This window comes from Nycticebus coucang, chromosome X (genome assembly GCF_027406575.1).
Source record: "Nycticebus coucang isolate mNycCou1 chromosome X, mNycCou1.pri, whole genome shotgun sequence".
NCBI classification, from domain to species: domain Eukaryota; kingdom Metazoa; phylum Chordata; class Mammalia; order Primates; family Lorisidae; genus Nycticebus; species Nycticebus coucang.
In genome coordinates, this window is record NC_069804.1 from 124,836,405 (window position 1) to 124,859,481 (window position 23,077).

Here is a 23,077-nt window from a genome sequence, read left to right on the forward strand (position 1 = left end):
GGTCAGGTCACTTGGCAAATATTTATTGACTGCTTACAAGTGAAATGCATCAACTTGAATCAAAATGCTAGTTACTTTTGTCTACTAATCATGGAAACAAATATTTCTCAAAATTGAATGGATATAAATAAATACTTTGATTATTTTGAAAGAAAAGAGATCTTATTTATTTTCTCTTTTTTAGGACTATGAGAGAACTGATAGTTTTTCACATGGTCCCTTTGGCTTAAAGCCTAGATCAGGTAAATATATATTCTCAAAATAAAATGTATTGGTTATATTTGAAACTAGTCTCTCAGCTTAAATGGGTTTTATTCCATAGTTTTAAGTACACGTAGATTCTTTCCCCTCTCTTAAAAATAATTTTCTCTTAACCTTATTTGTCTTTCCAATTCCCATTCCCATTTCTTTCTTCCTCTTTACCTTCAAGCTCCTGAAACCTCAGCTTTTTGCCTTAGATATACTGCAGTCTCATTTCTACTCTACTGTGACTGCTGTTAGAATGACCACTCTGCCAGCAGACCAAACACTTTGAAATTATAGCACTTCATTATATTGTGGTTTTAAAACGGGATCTTTTCGCATTTGGCAAGCCCAAAAGAAAATGGATCCATGTTACTTGGCAAGGTATTGAATTATAGTTTCTATTCCTGAATAACTGTATTGACCTTCAAGAATAATTTCCTTTTTCTTTAAAGATAAAAGGCTGACATATGTTAAATAATAAGTTTTAACCTGGGTTATAAGTTTCTTATAAACATATATTTAAATAAGAACATGTATAGGTGGTAGAAATCATTACACTTGTCCTTCCTGTTGCTTTTAATTATGCAGATAAGTGGAGTTCAGGTATATTCTTCAACACTTATTTAGAATGTATTAGTAAGCAATAGTGTCTTATAATTCTACACTGGTGTTTTTATCATGCCTCTTTCCCCATGATGGTTGCTCTTGCCTATTAGCTTTGTAACAAGTTAGGAAATTTCTTTTTTATATAGCTTTCAGTCGCTCATCTCGCCAGGAATATGGGGCAGCAGATCCAGGATTTACAATGAGAAGGAAGATGGAACATTTACGGGAAGAGCGAGAGCAAATACGACAACTGCGTAATGTAAGTCAGATTGACCTTTCAGATCTGGTGTGTACAAATGGGTTTAACTTGGAAAATTAACAAAGCGTATGTATTTTATTTTCAGTACTCCTTAAAATTTTTGAATTATAATGCTTAATAATGTAAATGTATATTTAAGGTAGAATATGTATAATATATACCCTTTTTTTTTTTATAGAATCTTGAATCCAGGTTAAAAGTAATTTTGCCTGATGACATTGGAGCTGCACTGATGGATGGGGTTGTTCTTTGCCATTTAGCCAATCATATAAGGCCACGCTCTGTAGCTAGTATTCATGTACCATCACCAGCAGTGGTAAGTTTTGTTTATTGTTTATTAGTTCTCAAAAAGGAGATCTAGCTTCTCAAAACTGTCCTTAAATAACTTCAATAAACTAAAATTTCAGTGTAAGTTCTATATAAAAATTTCTAAAAATACATCCTTTCTCCCTTTTATTTACAGCCCAAACTGAGCATGGCAAAATGTCGAAGAAATGTAGAAAATTTTCTTGATGCTTGTAAAAAGCTGGGTGTCTCACAGGTAATTGTTATTTATCTAACAAAATGAGCAGTTTTTTGAGGAAACTACCAAAATATTTTCCAGAATACCATTTTACCCTATGACCAGCCATATATGAGGGTTCTAATTTCTCCACATCCTCACCAACAGTGGTTGCTGCCTACCTTTTTGATTTTAGCCATGTTAGCAATTGTGAAGTGGTAGCTCATTGTGGTTTGATTTGCATTTCTCTAATGGTTACTGATGTGGAGCATGTTTTATGTGCTTATTGATTTGTATATATTCATCAGAGAAATGTCTATTCAAAATCTGTGTCCATCTGTTAATTGAATTATTCATCTTTTTATTATTGAGTTGTAGGAACTCTGTATGTATTCTGGGTACAAGTTGCTTACAAGATTCTTGATTTATAAAACTATTTCCTTCAATTTTAAAGTTGTCTTTTTACTTTCTTGATGGGATCATTTTCTCTTCTGTTACTTATGTTTTTGATGTAATGTTTGAGAAAACATTGCCTAATTCAAGGTTACAAAGATTTACACCTATATTTTATTCTAAAAGTTTTATGCTTTTAGGGCTTACATTTATGTCTATGGTCCATTTGAGATTACTTTTGTTCATGATGTGAAGCAGAGGTCCAAATTCATACTTTTGCATGTGGCTATCCAGTTTTCCCAGCACTATTTGTTAATGAGACTCTTCTTTTTCCCATTGAATTATCTTGGCACCATTGTCAAAAATCAGTTGCAAGTGGTCAGTTTCTGGACTCTCAATTTCTTTCCCACTGTATTTCTTATTTCAGTATCACACAGTCTTGCTACTGTAGCTTTGTGATACATTTTGATCAGGAGGTGTGAGTCTTCCCCAACTTTGTTGTATTTCAAGGTTGTTTTGGCTGTACTGGATTCATTGTATACATGCCAATTTTAGGATTGATTAGCTGGTCGATTTCTTTAAAAAAGCCAGTAGGAATTTGTTAGGAATCGTATTGAATTTGCAGAACAGTTCAGGGAATATTGTTATCATCACAATAGTTAGTGTTCTGATCCATGAACATTAGATGTCTTTTCATTTATCTATAATAACCTTATCTTTGTAAGGTTATTTCTACAATGTTAAGTTTATTTGTGGTATGTAACTTTTAACATATAAGACTTTCATTTTTTTTGTTAAATTAAATCCTTAATTTATGTTGTTATAAATATAATTATTTTCCTAATTTTACTTTCAGATATTTTATTGCTATTGTATAGAAACAGAAGTGATTTTCTTTTTTTTTTTTTTTTTTCTGAGATAGAATTTTACTTTGTTGCCCTCGATAGAGTGCCATGGCATCATAGCTCATATCAACCTCAAACTCTTGGTCTAAAGTGATTCTCCTGTCTCAGCCTCCCAAGTAGCTGGTACTACAGGCACCTGCCACAATGCCCGGCTATTTTTTTTTTTTTTTTGTAGCAACAGAGTCTCACTGTACCGCCCTCGGTAGAGTGCCGTGGCGTCACACGGCTCACAGCAACCTCTAACTCTTGGGCTTACGCGATTCTCTTGCCTCAGCCTCCCAAGCAGCTGGGACTACAGGCGCCCGCCACAACGCCCGGCTATTTTTCTGTTGCAGTTTGGCCGGGGCCGGGTTTGAACCCGCCACCCTCGGTATATGGGGCCGGCGCCCTACTCACTGAGCCACAGGCGTCGCCCTATTTTTTTTTTTTTTTAAGAGACAGGGTCTCGCTCTAGCTCAGGCTGGTCTCAAACTCCTGAGTTCAAGCACTCCCTCTAGCTCAGGCTGGTCTCAAACTCCTGAGTTCAAGCACTCCCTTTAGCTCAGGCTGGTCTCAAACTCCTGAGTTCAAGCACTACCCACTTCGGCCTCCCAGAGTGCTGGGATTACAAGTGGGAGCCATTGTGCCCGGCCTAGAAGTGATTTTCTTTTGTGGATCTTATATTCTCATTTTTTTTATTATGATAGTTTTTTTTTTTTTTTTTTGTATGTGTTTGCATGCCTTAGGGTTTTCTTTATATAAAATTGTGTCATCTGAAAGCAGAGATAGTTTTACTTTCTTTTCAGTATGGATGCTTTTCATTTCTTTTTCTTGCCTAATTGTGCTAGTTAGAACATCTAGTATAACTGAGATGGTTTGGGGTGTTATGACCATAGACTAGAACCCCTGGCACAATGTTGAATAAAGATGGTGCATAGTGAACATCTTGTCTTGCTCTTGATCTTAAGGAAAATATTTAGTCTTTTTATCACTTAGGGTAGGGTTTTTTAGATGCCCTTTTATGAATTTGAGGAATTTCCCCAAATTCACTTTCTCATGTTGGGCATCCAGTCTTTCTCATATTTGATTAAAAGCCCATCCTTCCTCAATTCATTTGCCTTTGAATCTATTTCTAAAACCATTTGTCTGGCTGGGTGTAGTGGGTCACTCCTGTAATCCTACCACTCTGGGAGGCCAAGGCAGGTGGATTGTCCGAGCTCACAGGTTTGAGACCAGCCTGACTCAGAGCGAAACCCTGTCTCTAAAAATAGCCAGGCGTTGTGGTCAGTGCCTGTAGTCTCAGCTACTTGGGAGGCTGAGGCAAGAGAATCACTTCAGCCCAGGAGTTTAAGGTTGCTGTGAGCTATGATGCTATGACACTCTTGGTACCAAGTGTGACAAAGTGAGACTCTGTCTCAAAAAAAAAAAATCATTTGTCTCTATATAGGTGGACCTCTTTCTGGATTCTTTATTATGTTCCATGGACCCTTTCCCCCTATATTTACATGGGTAAAACAGTGTGTTGTTTCTCACAGATTTTGAAATCAAGTAGTTTTAAGTCTTCTAACTTTGTTCTTCTTCGAAACTGTTTTGGCTGTTCTGGGTCCCTTGTGTTTCCATATAAATTTAATATTAGCTTGTCACTTTTTACAGACAAAGAAAATTTATGAGATTATTATGGGAATTATATTGGATTTATAGAACAATATGTGGAGAATTATATCCTTTTTTTTGTGACAGTCTCACTATGTCACCCTCGGTAGAGTGCTGTAGCATCACAGCTCACAGCAACCTCAAACTCTTGGGCTTATGTGATTCTCTTGCCTCAGCCTCCCAAGTAGCTGGGACTAAAGGCTCCTGCCACAACGCCTGGCTGTTTTTTTTTTTTTTTTTTTTTTTGTTGCAGGCCCGGGCCAGGCTCGAACCCGCCACCTTCGGTGTATGTGGCTGGCGCCCTACTCACTGAACTATGGGCACTGAGCCAGGAGAATTATATCTTAACAATATTGAATCTGCCCTTCCATGAACAAAGTGAATGCCTTCATTTACTTAAGTCTTCTTTAATTACCTCAGCAATGTTTTGTAGTTTTTACTGTATAGATCTTACAGATTTATCTTTAAGTATTTTGTACTTTGTATGCTTTTGTATATATGGTGGTTTACTGGCTTTAATTTAATTTCTGATGGGTTGCTAATATATAGAAATACAACTAGTGTTTATATATTGATATTGTATTTTACAATCTTGCTTGGCTTATTTATCAGTTCTATTAGCTTTTTGTAGATTTTATAGAATTTTCCTTATGGATGTTCATGTTACATAGGAAATAGTTTTTCTTCTTCCTTTCTGATCCAAATGTCTTTTATTTCATTTTCTTGCCTAATTGCTAGATCTTCTAGTACAATGTTGAATACAGGTGTAAGAGTTCTTATCTCTTTTAAGTATCCTTATCTTATGCCTGACTTTTTGAGGAAAATTTCAGTCTTTCCCCCTTCATTATGATGTTAGGTGTGACGTTTTCGTAGATTTCCTATACCAGAATGAGGAATTTCCCTTTATTCCTAGTTTGCTGAAATTTCTTAGCAATGGAAGTTGGATTTCATCAAATGCTTTTTCTGTATCTATTGAGGTAATTATGTTTTATTGCTTAAGATTATGAATTGTGTTGTTTTCTTTTCAGATGTTAACTTAGCTCTAGATTCCCTCTTGATCATGATAGATTTTGTTGTTGTCGTAGTTATTGTTACTGTTTTTATATTAGATTCAAATTGTTAAAATTTTTAGATTTTTCTGTCTGTGTTCATAGAAATATTGGTTTTTAGTTTTCTTTAAATGTCTTTGCCTGGTGGTATTGAGATAGTGCTCTTCATGGAATTCTCTTTTCTTATGTATAGAATTGGTATTTACCAATTATGTATAGAATTAGTATTTCTTTTTTAAAACATTTAGTCAAGTTCATAAAAACTCATCTGAGCCAGGGCTTTCCTTCATGGAAGGTTTTTAATTACAATTTCAATTTTTTTTTGAAATAATCTCAAGCTGTCGCCCTGGGAAGAGTGCTGTGGTGTCATAGCACATAGCAACCTCCAACTCAGGCTCAAGCAATCCCCTTGCCTCAGTTTTTCTATTTTTAGTAGAGATGGGGTCTTGCTTTTGCTTAGGCTGGTCTCAAAGTTGTGAGTTCAAGCAGTCCACTTGCCTCGGCCTCCTAGAGTGCTAGGATTCCAGGTGTGAGCCACAGCACCCAGCCTCAGGTTTATTTTTTTGTTTGTTTGTTTTTTTCAAGAGTCTTACTCTGTTGCTCAGGCTAGAATGCTGTGGCCTCAGCCTAGCTCACAACAATCTCAAACCCCTGGGTTCAAGTGATTCTTCTACCTAAGTATCTGAGACTATAGTCTCCCACCATGATGCCTGGCTAATTTTTTCTTTTTTTAATAAAGATGGGGTCTTGCTTCTGTTCAGGCTGGTCTCGAACTTCTGAACTGAAGCGATCCTCATGCTTTGGCCTTCCAGAGTGCTAGGATTACAGGCATGTGCCACCATACTTGGCCTATAATTTCAACTTTTTAAAATATATATAGGGCTGTTCTGATTTCTGTGTCATCTTGCATGAGTTTTGGTATGTTGTATCTTTCAAAGAATTCATCCATTTCATCTAATTTGTCAAAGTTATTGTCATAATATTGTTTATAACTGCTCTTTATTATCATATTGGTATTTATAGAATATCTTGTGATATTACTAATGTGTTCCTGATGTTGGTAATTTATATATTCTCTTTTTCTTGATTAACCCAGGTAGGGGTTTATGAATTTTTAAAAATCTTCTTCACAAACTAATTTTTGGTTTTATTGATTTTTTCCTATTGCCTTCTGTTTTTTACTTTATTATTTTTCTCTCTCACCTTCATTATTTTCCCTTTTCTTTTTTGCCATTAGTTTAATTTGCTCTTCTCTTTTGAATTTATAAGGTGGCATCTGATGTCATTACTTCAAAACCTTCTTCTTTTCTTGTGTACACTTCAGTAGTTATTTGAATTAAATAAGTAAAATATTGGGAGGACAACAAATACAGCAGTGAAAATGTGGATGAGCAGATAATTTTTGAAAACTCTTTATGAGATATCTTCAGTAGTATTTGGCAAATGTGTTGTGGGAGTGGAAGAAAGAGAAAACTGTTAAGATTTCTAGGTTTATGTCAGTAGAGACTGAATATTGTATTATTGACCAAGAAGTAGAACAAAGAAGGACAATTTGGTGAAAAAGCACTTCTGCTTTGGACACATTGATTTTGCTATGTCTGTTAGATATCCATTTAGCTGTGTCCAGTTGGCATTTGTATTTGGAGTTCAATAGAGAGATCATGGGAGGAAATAAATGATTTGGAAGTCATTAGGATAGAAGGAATGGTTAAAATTATGAGAATCCCAGGAAGAGGATATAGTGTTAAAGTGAAGACAGTTCTTTTGGAAACATTTAGGATAGTAGAAGAGGAGCAGTGAAGACAAATGAAAGCTACTGTACAGTTGCTGTCAGAAAAGCTAAAGTAGAAAGTTGTGTCACGGGAGACAAGGGAGAGGTAAGGTTTCAAGATAGGCACTAATGAAAGGAATGATATGTCAGAGTAGTCAAGTATACATGTGCAATATTTGGCATTTAAGAAGGCATTTGTGATTTTTACCAGAGTGATTTTAGTGGGCAGAAGCTTTAGGGGCAAATGTAGGATAGCAGTGGTTGAATAGTGAATGCAGAAGTGGTAAGCTGTTATTTTATGAATGTTTTCTGTATAGAGGAGACTCAAGTATAGGGTGATAGCATTTCAGACAAGGTCAATCTTTTTTCTTTGTGTAAGTTAAGACTTAGACACATTTTAGATTGCAATATAAAAAAGAAAACTTTAGAATAACATTTTTTCTCTCTCTCTTTTTTTTTTCTTTTTTTTTTGTTTTTTTGGCTGTGGCTGGGTTTGAACCCGCCACCTCTGGCATATGGGACCGGCGCCCTACTCCTTGAGCCACAGGTGCTGCCCTCTCTCTCTTTTTTTTTTAATTTATTTAGTTTTATTGTTAAGTCATAGCTGTGTACATTACTGCAATCAAGGGGTACAATGTGCGGGTTTCATATACAATCTGAAATATTCTCATCAAACTGTTCAACATAGCCTTCATGGCATTTTCTTAGTTACTGTATGTAGGCATTTGTATTCTGCATTTAGTAAGTTTCGCCTGTACCCATTCTAAGATGCGCCGTAGATGTGGCCCCACCCATTATCCTCCCTCCACCAAACCCTCCCCCCTCCCTTCCATTGAAGTCTTATAGAAAGCATGTTTTAAAAATCCAATTCTGACTTAAGTTTTACTACACTGCTAAAAACAGAATGTTCAAATATCTTTTTTTTCCTCCCCAGGAAAGACTCTGTTTGCCTCATCATATTTTGGAAGAACGAGGTCTTGTGAAAGTTGGTGTCACAGTTCAGGCACTCCTTGAACTACCTACAACCAAGGCATCTCAACTTTCGATGGCTTGATACAACATTTTAAAATTATAAGTATATAGTTTCATTTATTTGAAGTGATTTCAGATATCTCAAATTCATGAATAAGAATGTTCAGTCAAAAAATAATTTGCCTTAGGTGAAGCCTTAGGGTTTTTAAAAAAATTATATTGAAACAACAAACTTAAATTTTTAATTGCCCAAACTTCTTTTGGAGGAAAACTGGATTAATTTACTAAGAGTTTTTGATGAACTCAAATTCTCTTTTTACTAAGTCAGTTGATAACCTTGATTATTTTTCAGAAAGCGGATTGATACTAAATTTAAACTGTAATTTCAATTTAATAATCACATTAGGTTTAATTTTTTTACATCATAGCATACTAGTAAACACGTGGGTAATGGTAATTGTTTTTTAGCAGTTTAAAACAATTCTATATTTGAGTTATTTAATACACTTCTAATCCTAGTTTATACACAATTTCTTCGATCTTTGGTCTTAGTTTTCTAGAAAAAAATGAGTAGGAAAAACAGAATTCTGAATTTATAATAAATTCTTTTAGTATTATAGGTTGGTGCCAAAATATTTTCAGTTGTACTGTAGATTGTTTACATGTGAAGTGCCTGTGTAATTGATGACTCATATAGTCTTAAGCATTTTTGCAATTTCTTTTTATGTATTAATAGAATCAATGGAACTTTAAAATATTTTAGTAGATTTTATAAGGTCAATAATGTGTGAGGGTTAAAATGTGCCTCACATTGTGACATTTGTGGGGTTTTTTTGTTAGTCCATTGCAGTTTTCCTTAAATTGGTTGTTTCATGTTGTCAAAAACCGACGTTAATATGCTTAATTTATGCTATTTAATTTTGCAAAACATAGTCATTTTTTAAAATGTATTATTTGAAGAGTATTTTATTTCTGTATTGAAAATTTTACACAAGCAGTAAGGTTTTTGAGAAACTAGCCAAGTATTAGTTATCAAGGACGTATTGCTAAAACTGCCAAAGGTTGGGTCTATACTTTGACTTTCAGGAGTATTACATCAGTGCTGCCTTTAGATATATTCAGAGAGTAGTGTTGAGGAATAGGTTTTTATTTGATATCTGGCCATTTATGAAGCCGGTAAAGCTTATTATCCTCAATTAACTTGATTAAACGCAGAATTAAACACAGACCATTCTATACATATTTTCATGAGATACTGTGTTACACAAAGTCCTTGTTTAAGTTAGAGATGAATAAATGTGCGTTGGTAGTAGTGCAAGAATTTTTCAAAAACATTACTGTATTGCATAACTCAGTTTCCTATAGAAGAACCCTTAATTACTTTTATAGTAGGCAAGCAAGTAACCATATCTTAAATATGTGATCATTTGCACTTGTTACCTCTTAATATGGATGCAACTTATTAAAAATGTTAGCCTCACTATTTCAAAGGGCATATACAAAAGGTAAAAACTAGTGTGCCAAATGGTATAGTAATGATTGGTATAAGAAGAACTCTGCTTTTTCTGATCAGTTGGCATAAAGCTATAGAATTAAGTTTTCGTTTTAGAATACAGACGTGTTCTTTATATTCCCCAAGGATCAAATTGAAGCTTTTAAAGAATTAAAGCTTCTGATGATCAGGAGATTTAAAAATTAAATTATTAGTAATTTATTATGTTAAATATTTGAGCTGATTGGTTGTTTTTTTCAGTTGGATTTTTTAAAAGATCTCATTGACATAATCTCCCTAGTGGAAAATTGGGTAATATAGGTAAAAAATGGCAAATAAGTACCTTAGTTGATGACTTTTTAATGTAAAAAATTTGACTATAATACAAACTAAAATCTAAGTGACCATTAAAAACTACAACAATTATAATTATTTGTACTGTTTTCATAGTTATTCATGCTATAGAATTCCTCTTATTAATCGATGTAGTGTTATTATTTGACAAGTATTGTCCTGTTTAATTATCATTGACATAGTAGTGAAATTGTAGGCTGTTTTCTTATTGCATTTCACTTGTCAGTTAATTATTACTTTAAAGAGAAAATACACCAGAACCTTACTGTAGCATTCTTTACTGCAAAGCAAAATTCTATTAAGGTGAGTCCATCTGAGGACCTTGCCATGGCAGTTCATTTACTCTTGTACCAAATGGCAACACCACCTGTAAAGCAGATTCAGATCATAGTCTCCAATGACATTGTACCAAGGCTCTGATATATTTCTTTCAGTAATGTTTTAAGTGTAAAATTTATTCTAAATGTTTTTATGATTATTATATATTTGTTTCATCAGTTATTGAATTAAGAATGAATATCATTATTTGAATGGGATTTGTGATTTGATGAGGTCTGAATAGTCAAACTAAAATATTTTATTAGGCCATAAAAATTCAATAGATAGCTATTTCTGTTGAATTTTATTACTGTATGGCACAAGAAGTAATGTTGGATATATTAGAATTGAAATAATAAAAGTGCATTACCATTTGTTAATCTTTACAGAATGCTAGTTTAATGACTTTTCTAACTGAATTTTTTGAAGAATTCAGAAATGTTTGTATTGGTCACAGATCTATCTTAATTGATTTTCTGATGCATTTTAACACAAATGGAACACTAAATGTATATTACCGATGCAAACTGTGGATAAAGTTGAATGAAAGAATTTGTCTGGAATTTCTTTTCTCCTTCTCTACCTTCTCTCTCACCATCACAGCTTCCATTTATTGGTCAGTATGTAATAGCTTGTGTCTTTATTCTCTAGTGTGGAGAAATAGTCAGACATTAAGAGAATATTTGTAGCAAGTTGTGTGAGTCCAGATTCACTTTATATTGTTATTTTCAGTAGGTAGTACATTCTTTAAAAAACCAATAATTTTTTAGGATATCCTCACAAAATAATGTTACTTTTATATAAGAAAACCCATGTAACAAAATTGTAAGGGAAAGCATAACATAAAAGGTAGAACATGTCATATTGTAATTATTCTTATTGTATGTTTTAGTATGAAGTATACCATTGAATTGCCCTTAAACTGCTATGTGATACAAAAATTTAATCTTTTATTTCTAGATAATTCTAATTTAAAAATTCCACATATTTTAATTAAAATAACTTATTTATTTATAATTGTGATTTATTCTAAAAGTAGAAAGCAATTCAGGTAAATGTTATTAAAGATGATACTTATTGATATTTTAGAGTTATTCCAACTCTCAGACTTAAAGAAGTACTTAAGTAAGTAAAGTATTTAGCGTAACTTATTAGGTAACTGTACTAATCTTGTTTTATGCTTTAGTAAATCTACAATTTTGATATTCTACTTAGAATGGTACTAGAATTCTCAGGAACCTGTCTCATCATCCAGAGCACTCCAAGGGACTGATACATTACTGTATGTTAGGTTAACTTGGAAACACCCAGATATCTTCTGGAATTGGTATTGGAAAATACCCACAGTAATGTATTTATTAAAGTGTAACCTTTCCTATTCCTATGTTTTAAAACATGAAAAAAATTCCCTATGCTTATCTTCTTTAAATAGCTTAGAATTTCCACAATAATATTTGTGTGTGTGTGTGTGTGTGTAATGTAAGGCTCTAGTTGTTTTAGAAAAAGAAAGTCTTATTGCATTGGAAACCTAGAGTTTAGAATTTATAAGAATTCTGACATAGGTGATTTAAAATGGAAAGTTGCTGATTGAATCATTTGAAAGTTACCAGAATAAAAACAGGAGATTATGGGACGGCGCCTGTATCTCAGTGGGTAGGGTACTGGCCCCATATACTGAGGGTGGCAAGTTCAAACCCGGCCCTGGCCAACTGCAATAAAAAATTAGCCGAGTGTTGTGGTACAGACACTTGTAGTCCCAGCTACTAGGGAGGCTGAGGCAAGAGAATCGCCTAAGCCCAGGAGTTGGAGGTTGCTGTGAGCTGTGTGATGCCACGGCACTCTACTGAGGGTGATAAAGTGAGACTGTCTCTACAAAAAACAAACAAAAAAACCCAGGAGATTCTTTAAAATGGGATCAGTTTAAAATTTAAGTTATTGAAACTTTTTTTGGTTTTGCAAATACAAAATTTTGATTACCCTGGCATGTAATTAGGGAAAAGTAACTTATTTTCACTCTATTCCATGAATAATGTATCAGGTATCAATCTAAATAAGTAAGAAATGAATTGGGTATTTACATATATAAATACATAAATAGAAATTTTAATATCAAACTTAATTTTCTTAAACGTTGTTTAGATATCTTAGTTATTTCTAATGCAAGTAAATATGAAGTAATGCTATATAATTTATAAAGTAGAAATTAAAATTATACCTTAGGGCAGTAATTTTTTTTCTTTTTATTGTTAGATCATAGCTGTGTACATTAGTGTAATCAAGGGGTACAATGTGCTGGTTTCATATACAATCTGAAATATTCTCATCAAACTGTTCAACGTAGCCTTCATGGCATTTTCTTAGTTATTGTATGTAGACATTTGTATTCTGCATTTGGTAGGTTTCGCCTGTACCCATTCTAAGACGCACCGTAGGTGTGACCCCAATCATTACCCTCCCGCCACCCTAACCTCCCCCTCCCATACCCTCCCTTGGCCCTTTCCCCATATTCTTGTGCTATAGTTGGGTTATAGCCTTCATATGAAAGCTATAAATTAGCTTCATAGTAGGGCTGAGTACATTGGATACTTTTTCTTCCATTCTTGAGATACTTTACTAAGAAGAATATGTTCCAGCTCCATCCATGTAAACATGAAAGAGGTAAAGTCTCCATCTTTCTTTAAGGCTGCATAATATTCCATGGTATACATGTACTACAATTTGCTAGTCCATTCGTGGGTTGAAGGGCACTTGGGCTTCTTCCATGACTTAGCAATTATGAATTGGGCTGCAATAAACATTCTGGTACAGATGTCTTTGTTATGTTGTGATTTTTGGTCTTCTGGGTATATACCTAGTAAAGGAATTATAGGATCAAATGGCAGGTCTATTTTTAGATCTCTAAGCATTCTCCAAACATCCTTCCAAAAGGAATGTACTAGTGTGCATTCCCACCAGCAGTGACAAGTGTGCCCTTTTCTCCACATCCACGCCAACATCTCTGGTTTTGGGATTTTGTTATGTGGGCTACTCTTACTGGGATTAGGTGATATCTCAAAGTAGTTTTGATTTGCATTTCTCTGATGATTAAGGATGATGAGCTTTTTTTTCATGTGTTTGTAGATCGTGCGTCTGTCTTCTTTAGAGAAGTTTCTTTTCAAGTCATATGCCCACCCTGAGATGGCATCACTTGTTCTTTTCTTGCTCATACGTTTGAGTTCTCTGTGGATTCTGGTTATTAAACCTTTATCGGAAGTATAACCTGCAAATATTTTCTCCCATTCTGAGGGCTGACTGCTTGCTTTACTTACTGTGTTCTTGGCTGTGCAGAAGCTTTTTAGTTTCATCAGGTCCCTGTAATGTATTTTTTTTTATATTTATTTATTTTTATTAAACCATAGCTGTGTACATTAGTATGATCGTGGGGCACCATACACTTGGTTCATAGATCGTATGACACATTTTCATCACATTAGTTAAGATAGCTTTTGTAGCATTTTCTTAGTTATTTTGCTAAGACCTTTACATTCCACATTTACTAGGATTCCAATATACCCTTGTAAGATGCACCGCAGGTGTAATCCCATTAATCACACTCCTTCCCCTCCCTTTCCCCTTTCTCCCTATTCTTAGGTTGTAACTGGGTTATAGCTTTCATGTGAAGGTCCTACATTAGTTTCATAATAAGGGTGGGTACATTGGGTACTTTTTCTTCCATTCTTGAGACACTTTACTAAGAAGAATATGTTCCAGCTCAATCCATGTAAACATGAAAGAGGTAAAGTCTCCATCTTTCTTTAAGGCTGCATAATATTCCATGGTGTACATATACCACAATTTATTAATCCATTCGTGGATCGATGGGCACTAGGGATTTTTCCATGACTTAGCAATTATGAATAGGGCTGCAATAAATATTCTGATACAAATATCTTTGTTATGGTGTGATTTTTGGTCTTCTGGGTATATGCTCAGTAGGGGGATTACAGGATTGAATGGCAGATCTATTTTTAGATCTCTAAGTGTTCTCCATATCTCTTTCCAAAAGGAATGTATTAATTTGCATTCCCACCAGCAGTGCAAAAGTGTTCCCTTTTCTCCACATCCACGCCAACATCTCTGGTCTTGGGATTTTGTGATATAGGCTAGTCTCACTGGAGTTAGATGATATCTCAAAGTAGTTTTGTTTTGCATTTCTCTGATGATTAAAGATGATGAGCAATTTTTCATATGTCTGAAGGCCGTGCGCCTGTCTTCTTCAGAGAAGTTTCTCTTCAAGTCCCTTCCCAGCCTGCAATGGGATTCCTTGTTCTTTTCTTGCTAATGCGTTTGAGTTCTCTGTGGATTCTGGTTATTAAACCTTTGTCAGAGACATAACCTGCAAATATCTTCTCCCATTCTGAGGGCTGTTTGCTTGCTTTACTTACTGTGTTCTTGGCTGTGCAGAAGCTTTTTAGTTTGATCAAGTCCCAATAGTGTATTTTTGAAGCAGCTTCAATTGCCCGGCGGGGGGTCCTTCTCATAAAAAACTCGCCCAACCCAATTTCTTCAAGGGTTTTCCCTACACTCTCTTCTAGTATTTTTTTAGTTTCATGTCTTAGGTTTAAATCTTTAATCCAGTGAGAGTCTATCTTGGTTAATGGTGAGAGGTGTGGGTCCAGTTTCAGTCTTTTACAGGTTGCCAGCCAGTTCTCCCAGCACCATTTGTTAAATAGGGAATCTTTTCCCCACTGAATGTTTTTAATTGTCTTGTCAAAGATTAAATAACGGTAAGTAGCTGGATTCATCTCTTGGTTCTCTATTCTGTTCCAGACATCTACTTCTCTGTTTTTGTGCCAGTACCATGCTGTTTTGATCACTATCGATTTGTAGTATAGTCTGAGGTCTGGTAGCGTGATTCCTCCTGCTTTGTTTTTATTTTTGAGTAATGTCTTGGCTATTCGAGGTTTTTTCTGATTCCATATAAAACGAAGTATTATTTTTTCAAGATCTTTAAAGTATGACAGTGGAGCTTTAATGGGGATTGCGTTGAAATTATATATTGCTTTGGGTAGTATGGACATTTTAACAATGTTGATTCTTCTCAACCATGAGCATGGTATATTTTTCCATTTGTTAACATTCTCAGCTATCTCTTTTCTTAGAGTGTCATAGTTCTCTTTATATAGATCTTTCACATCCTTTGTTAGATAAACTCCCAAGTATTTCATCTTCTTTGGCACTACTGTGAATGGGATAGGGTCCTTAATTGTTTTTTCAACTTGACTATTGTTGGTATATATAAAGGCTACCGATTTATGAATGTTGATTTTGTAACCTGAGACACCGCTGTATTCCTTAATCACTTCTAAGAGTTTTGTAGTAGAGTCCCTAGTATTTTCCAGATATACAATCATATCATCTGTGAAGAGCGAAAGTTTGATCTCTTCTGACCCTATGTGGATACCCTTGATCGCCTTTTCTTCCCTAATTGTGGTGGCTAAAACTTCCATTACAATGTTAAAGAGCAATGGAGACAATGGGCAGCCTTGTCTGGTTCCAGATCTAAGTGGAAATTATTCCAATTTATCTCCATTCAATATGATATTGGCTGTGGGTTTGCTGTAGATGGCCTCTATCAGTTTAAGAAAGGTCCCTTCTATACCAATTTTCTTAAGTGTTCTGATCATGAATGGATGTTGGATGTTATCAAAAGCTTTTTCTGCATCAATTGAGAGAATCATATGGTCTTTGTTTTTTAATTTGTTTATGTGCTGGATTACATTTATAGATTTACGTATATTGAACCAGCCTTGAGACCCTGGGATAAAACCGACTTGGTCGTGATGTATGATTTGTTTGATATGTTGCTGGATTCTGTTTGTTAGAATCTTGTTGAATATTTTTGCATCTATATTCATTAGTGATATTGGTCTATAATTTTCTTTTCTTGTTGGGTCTTTCCCTGGTTTGGGGATCAGGGTGATGTTTGCTTCATAGAATGTGTTGGGTAGTCTTCCTTCTTTTTCTACCTTTTGGAACAGGTTGAGTAATATAGGTACTAATTCCTCTTTAAAGGTTTGGTAGAATTCTGATGTGAAACCATCTGGTCCCGGACTTTTCTTTTTGGGGAGATTTTGTATGGTTGATGATATTTCTAAACTTGATATGGGCCTGTTCAACATTTCCGCTTGTTTTTGATTAAGTCTTGGAAGGTGACATGCTTCCAAGTAACGGTTGATTTCGTTCAGATTTTTGTATTTCTGAGAGTAAAGTTTCTTGTAATATTCATTAAGGATTTTTTGGATTTCTGAGGAGTCTGTTGTTATTTTGTCTTTGTTATTTCTGATTGATGAGATTAGAGATTTTACTCTTTTTTTCCTGATTAGGTTGGCTAAAGGTTTATCTATTTTGTTGACCTTTTCAAAAAACCAGCTTTTTGATTTATTGATGTGTTGTATTATTCTTTTGTTTTCAATTTCATTTAATTCTGCTCTGATTTCGGTTATTTCTTTTCTTTTACTGAATTTGGGGTTGGAGTGTTCTTCCATTTCCAGTCTCTTGAGATGTCCCATTTAGTTGCTTACTTCCTCTCTTTCCGTTCTCCTGAGGAAGGCTTGCATTGCTATAAATTTCCCTCTGAGAACTGCCTTTGCAGTGTCCCAGAGGTTCTGATAGTTCGTGTCTTCATTGTTGTTTTGTTCCAGAAATTTGGCAATTTCCTTCTTGATCTAATTTCTGACCCAGCTGTCATTCAGCATAAGGTTATTTAACTTCCATGTTTTGTATGTGTATGCAGATTCCTGTTGTTACTCATCTCAAGTTTTATTCCATGATGGTCCGAGAAGATGCATGGAATAATTTCTATTCCTTTAAATTTGCTGAGGTTAGACTTGTGACCTAAGATGTGATCGATTCTGGAGTAAGTTCATGGGCTGATGAGAAGTATGTGTATTCAGTTTTGTTGTGATGAAATGTTCTGTAGATGTCTGCCAAATCTAAATGCTGGATGGTTAGATTTAAATCTAGAATTTCTTTACTCAGCTTTTTGTTGGAGGATCGATCCATCACTGCCAAAGGAGTGTTGAAATCTCCGACGATTATGGAGCTGGAGGAAATCAAGTTGCTCATGTCTGTTAGAGTTTCTCTTATAAATTGAGGTGCATTCTGGTTGGGTGCATAGATATTAATAATTGAAATCTCATCATATTGAGTCTTACCCTTAACAAGTATGAAGTGACCATTTTTGTCCTTCCTTACTTTTGTTGGTTTAAAGCCTATTGTGTCCGCAAATAAAATTGGAACTCCTGCTTTTTTCTGGTTACCATTTGCCTGAAATATGGATGACCATCCTTTCACCCTGAGTCTGTATTTATCTTTTAAGTTAAGATGTGACTCTTGTATGCAACAAATGTCTGGCCTGAGTTTTTGTATCCAGTCAGCTAACCTATGTCTCTTTAGAGGGCAGTTTAAGCCATTCACATTAATGGAGAGTATTGATAAGTTGGTGAAATTTGGGGTATTGAGTTCTTTGAAAGTCCAGTGGGCATTTTTAATCCTTTTGCCATTGTGGAAGTTGGAGTTTGATCAGAAGTTTCTGAGTGAGTTTACTTTTGTAGTAGAGGATTGGGTTGGTTATTATGGAGGATAGGTCTGAGAATATCCTGAAGAGCTGGTTTGGTTATGGCAAATTTCTTTAGCATATGTATGTCATTAAAGTATTTAATTTCTCCGTCATAAATGAAACTCAGTTTAGCTGGGTACGAGATCCTGGGTTGAAAGTTATTTTGCTTGAGGAGATTAAACGTTGATGACCACCCTCTTCTGGCTTGAAAAGTTTCAGCAGAGAGATCTGCAGTCATTCTAATGTTCTTCCCTTTGAAGGTAATAGATTTCTTTTGCCTGGCCGCTTTGAGAATTTTCTCCTTCATACTAACTTTAGTGAAGTTAATTATGATATGCCTGGGGGATGTCTTATTGGGGTTGAGTCGTGCTGGGGTTCTGAAGCTATCTGCTATCTGAATTTCAGGTTCTCTAGGCATGTATGGAAAATTCTCTTTCATAATTTCATGCAGAAGGGCCTCTGCGCCCAGTGAGGCCACTTCATCTGTTTCAGGAATTCCTATGAGATGGTTATTTGCCTTCTTCGAGTTATCCCAGAGCTCTCTGAGTGAGTGATCCATTTTTGCTCTCCATTTCTCTTCCTCTTTGAGAGTTTGGGAGCGTTCAAAGGCTTTATCTTCGATGTCAGAGATCCTTTCTTCTGTTTGGTCCATTCTGTTGCTGAGGGATTCTACTGTATTTTTCATATCTTTGAGGGCTGCAAATTCTTGTTTCAGTGTGTCTAAGTCTTTCATGGTTTTGTCTTTAAATTCGTTAAATTCTTGAGACAGCTTTTGAATTTCTCCACGAATTCCTAATTCCATTTTGTTAATCTTGTTCACCATCCAAATTCTGAATTTGATTTCTGACATCTCAGCCAGTTGTTTGTGAATGGGATCTTCAATTACATATGCCGTATCTTTCCTTGGGGGGGTTGATCTATTCTGGTTATTCATGTTACCAGAGTTTTTCCGCTGATTCCGCCCCATGATTGTTTTACTCCCTTTTATTTTCCTCTGGTGTTTTGTCGAGGACCCGTACAGTGTTGTGGCCTGAGAAACTGGGGCCCTGTTTGGTGTAGAGGGGCTAAGTGGTTCTGACTTGTTTTCAGCTGGTTTCTATGTGACCCTAGTGAAACAGTTACTCTGGGTTGAAGTCTCAGCTGTGGAGAAATACCAGCAATTAAGTCACCCCACCCACCACAGGCAACAAATGGAAAAGGAAAATCAAACCTTCCTACAACCACACACCCAGGGCACCACCTGGATAGTCCCCAGGTGAGTGACTCAGTTCAAAAGGTCCAAGTCAATTGTCTCAGTCAGCAGCTGCCTCGGGTGGGAGAGTTCAAGAGGTCCCTGGGAACTGGATCACAGGGGTCTGCTGACTGCTCTAAAATGGCTTGCTCCAGTGCTGTGTGGAGTCAGGAAGAGCCACCAGTAAATAGATCAGTCTGGGAAGATTGATGCCTCCTTCCCCACCTTGCAGCTCTGTCACACCCAGTCGCTGCTAGCCCCACAGGGCTGTGACCCAGTCAGTTGTCTGCAGTAAGCAGATACTCCAGGGGTTTGCACCTGCCTAAGTCACAGGGTAGCCTGTGTCTGCTCGACTAGGCCGCTATTCTCTGTCTTTATCCAGCAGGGAGTGGTGTGGCCTGTCAACCTCGGGCACTGGATGGAGGCTGGAGGTGTTCACTCAGTTCCAGCCCCACCCTTAGTTTATGTTACTGGGTGAAGGGAACAACCCTGTGGGAGTTTGTTTCTGACCTTGCCAGAAGGTCAAGAGGTCAAGGTTGAGGTCAAGAGATTCCTCTGCAGAGGAGAGGCTGATTTGAGTTCCCAGAACCTGTGTCTCAGGCCCTGTCTTGAGTCCTGCGGGTTTGTATTCGCAGCACGATCAGTTTTTGGCTGTGGCCTCTTGGCCTCCTTTGTCTATAGGCTGGTGATCCCCTAAGGGCCAGGTGCGTCTTAGGCTCAGTAGAGCGGTTCTGTGGATCAGCCCCACCCTAGGAGTTTCCTGGCTCTGTGGGTGTGTTTTCTAGTCCCCATGTTCCACCCAGGTTGGTACCGTCTCAGGAAAACCCTTTACTCACGGGGCCTGTGTTTAAGTCCCAGGTCTGTTCCATGGTGGTTGCCATCTGAGAAGATGCTCGGCCTCATCTGGTTGCCCAGGAAGACAGGAGGAGAGGCTGTGGGATATCTGGGGGTGGGCCTTGTTATTGCTGAAGACAGCTGTTGCTCTGCACCTCGGGGCACCACCGCTCCAGTGTAATTCCCTCTCAGCCGACCATTGTCTTCTCGCTCCTTTGCTACAGAGTCAGCACTGGCCAGCTGTAGTCCAGGTCCTGTCTACACCTCTTGAGAGTTCACCCAAGAATCTGGACTCCTGAGGGGGCAGGTCTCCAGATCACGGAGTGAGAGTGGAGGGGGGTGTTAGTAGCTCAGGGTTGCAGGTTGTAACACCAAGCTCATTGAGACTAAATGAACAAATAAACAAATACAAAGTTTACCAGGCACATGGGCCCATAGATACAGAGACAGATGGAAACACATAAACATACAAGCAATAGCCACGACAACAGCAATATAAGAACAACTGCAATAAAAATAGTGGTAATCGTAAAATAATTGAAAGAAAGGGAAAAAAAGAGAGAGAAAAGTGGTGTTAGAAGGAATGTTACGTGAGAAGAAAGAAGAAATTAAAATTAGAGGACATAGAAATAAAAAATATATCTATATAAAATGTAATAATAAAAAATTATCGAAATCTCCTCTAAGAAAATGGTGAGGAAAAATCAGACAAAAAGAAAACAACAGCAAAAAAAGAAAAAAAAAACACGAAAACCAAACCAAAACAAAACAAAACAAAAAAAAAGGCATCAACTGCAAAAATATTCTTGTGGTAGAAATATACCTATAAATATCTATATGTCTGCTGTAGGGATCAACTTTCGTAGGAATATATTCATACTGCAATATACTTTCTGGACACCAGGTGGCGCTGTGAGTGGTTTCGAGACTTATACCTGGTTTACAGTTTATACCATTACCATGGTAACCACCTTCCATGGCCGATGGCCATTTTGGAGTTTCCTTAAAAGTTTGTCGCCTGAGAATTGTGCAACCTAGGCTGTTCTTTTCCGGACAGCACTTTCGACCGACCTTCCCACTCAGTGCAGGTGTCCACGCTTCCTAAGTCCCTCCACTCTGTGCCCAAGTTCCCCCGCAAACTGGCGACTGCAATCGGCTATAAGGGGAGTGGTGTTGAGTTCGCGCGGTATCTCCTGTAGCTGGTTCCCGGGGCTTCAGCAGCCAAAGCCGGTTTGCGGCTTCAGTAGCTTCGCGGCTCCAGAAGCCAAAGCTGGGTCCTAGGCTTCAAGCCAGTTCCTGTGGTTGGAGCGCTCGGGGGATTTATTCTGAGTTTTATGGTTCAGAGTTTTGGATGGGTGTCCGCCAGTTGGCTGCGCAGCCTGAACCGCCAGCCCCCTCCAACACCTGGGGGAAAGGTGCCCACCCTTTTGGGTAGTTCAAAATGTCTGTTTCCCGGGCAGGATCCCTTCCTTTCAATTGTCCAACAGTTTGCCCATCTCCCTGTGGTTTTGAATGGCTCTCCTTTTGGATGCCTCCCTCAGTTCAGGATTAATTACTTGTCAATTGGATTTTGTCAGCATTTACAAGCTGCTGACCTCCGTAGGGGAGGGGCCTGCTGGCCGCCACGGCCGAGCAGGGAAGAATCTCTACAACAGTCTGTGATTTTAAATTACCCCTCATATATAGCAAACCGCCAGTTCGCTGGGCGTCTCCAACTGTCTGTCCACTCCAATAATCCACACACAGGGAAGGTCCAGACCGCCTTTCCTCTCACCTGGTGGCTTGGGAGAGGTGGGCTACACATCTGTCCTGTCCGCCATCATGTTCCGCCTCTCTGTGTAATGTATTTTTTATACTGCTTCAGTTGCCTAGGGAGTCCTCCTCATAAAATATTCACCCAGGCCCATTCCTTTAAGAGTTTTCCCTGCACTTTCTTCAAGTATTTTTATGGTTTCATGTCTTAAGTTTAAATCTTCTATCCAGTGAGAGTCTTATCTTAGTTAATGGTGAAAGGTGTGGGTCCATTTTCAGTCTTTTACAGATCGCCAGCCAGTTCACCTAGCACCATTTATTAAATAGGGAATCTTTTCCCCACTGAATGTTTTTAATTGGCTTGTCACAGATCAAATAACGCTAAGTAGCTGGATTCATCTCTTGGTTCTCTATTCTGTTCCAGACATCTACTTCTCTGTTTTGTGCCAGTACCATGCTGTTTTGATCACTATCGATTTATAGTACAGTCTCAGGTCTGGTAGCGTGATTCCTCCTGCTTTGTTTTTAATTCTGAGTAACGTTTTGGCTATTCAAGGCTTTTTCTGATTCCATATAAAACAAAGTATTATTTTTTTCAAGATCTTTAAAATATGACAATGGAGCTTTAATAGGAATCACATTAAAATTATATATTGCTTTGGATAGTATAGACATTTTAACAATGTTGATTCTTCCCAGCCATGAGCATGGTATATTTTTCCATTTGTTAACATCTTCAGCTATTTCATTTCTTAAACTTTCATAGTTCTCTTTATAGAGATCTTTCACGTCCTTTGTTAGATAAACTCCCAAATATTTCATCTTCTTTGGCACTACTGTGAAAGGAATAGAGTCCTTGACTGTTTTTTCGGCTTGGCTATTGTTGATATACATAAAGGCTATAGATTTATGGGTGTTGATTTTGTAGCCTGAGACATTGCTGTATTCCTTGATCACTTCTAAAAGTTTTGTGGTAGAATCCCTAGCGTTTTCCAGGTATATGATCATGTTATCTGCGAAGAGTGAAAGTTTGATCTCTTCTTACACTATGTGGATTCCCTTGATCGCCTTTCTTCCCTAATTGCAATGGCTAAAACTTCCATTACAATGTTAAAGAGCAATAGAGACAATGGGCAACCTTGCCTGGTTCCTGGTCTAAGT

General features: G+C 36.9%; 1 protein-coding gene across 4 annotated transcripts in view; it reads left to right on the forward strand.

Annotated features, from left to right (window-relative positions):
* Positions 1–23,077, forward strand: part of LRCH2 (leucine rich repeats and calponin homology domain containing 2) — a 250,428-nt gene that overhangs the window by 151,759 nt on the left and 75,592 nt on the right. For 3 of the 4 annotated variants that reach the window (XM_053580439.1, XM_053580441.1, XM_053580442.1), the window contains 5 exons: positions 185–242; positions 999–1,111; positions 1,290–1,427; positions 1,575–1,652; positions 8,298–11,048. In XM_053580439.1, coding sequence (XP_053436414.1) covers positions 185–242; positions 999–1,111; positions 1,290–1,427; positions 1,575–1,652; positions 8,298–8,417 — 507 coding nt within the window. In that variant the 3' untranslated portion in view covers positions 8,418–11,048. Of the gene's footprint in view, positions 1–184; positions 243–998; positions 1,112–1,289; positions 1,428–1,574; positions 1,653–8,297; positions 11,049–23,077 lie in introns of those variants that run through there. The other variant, XM_053580440.1, reaches the window with a different exon arrangement.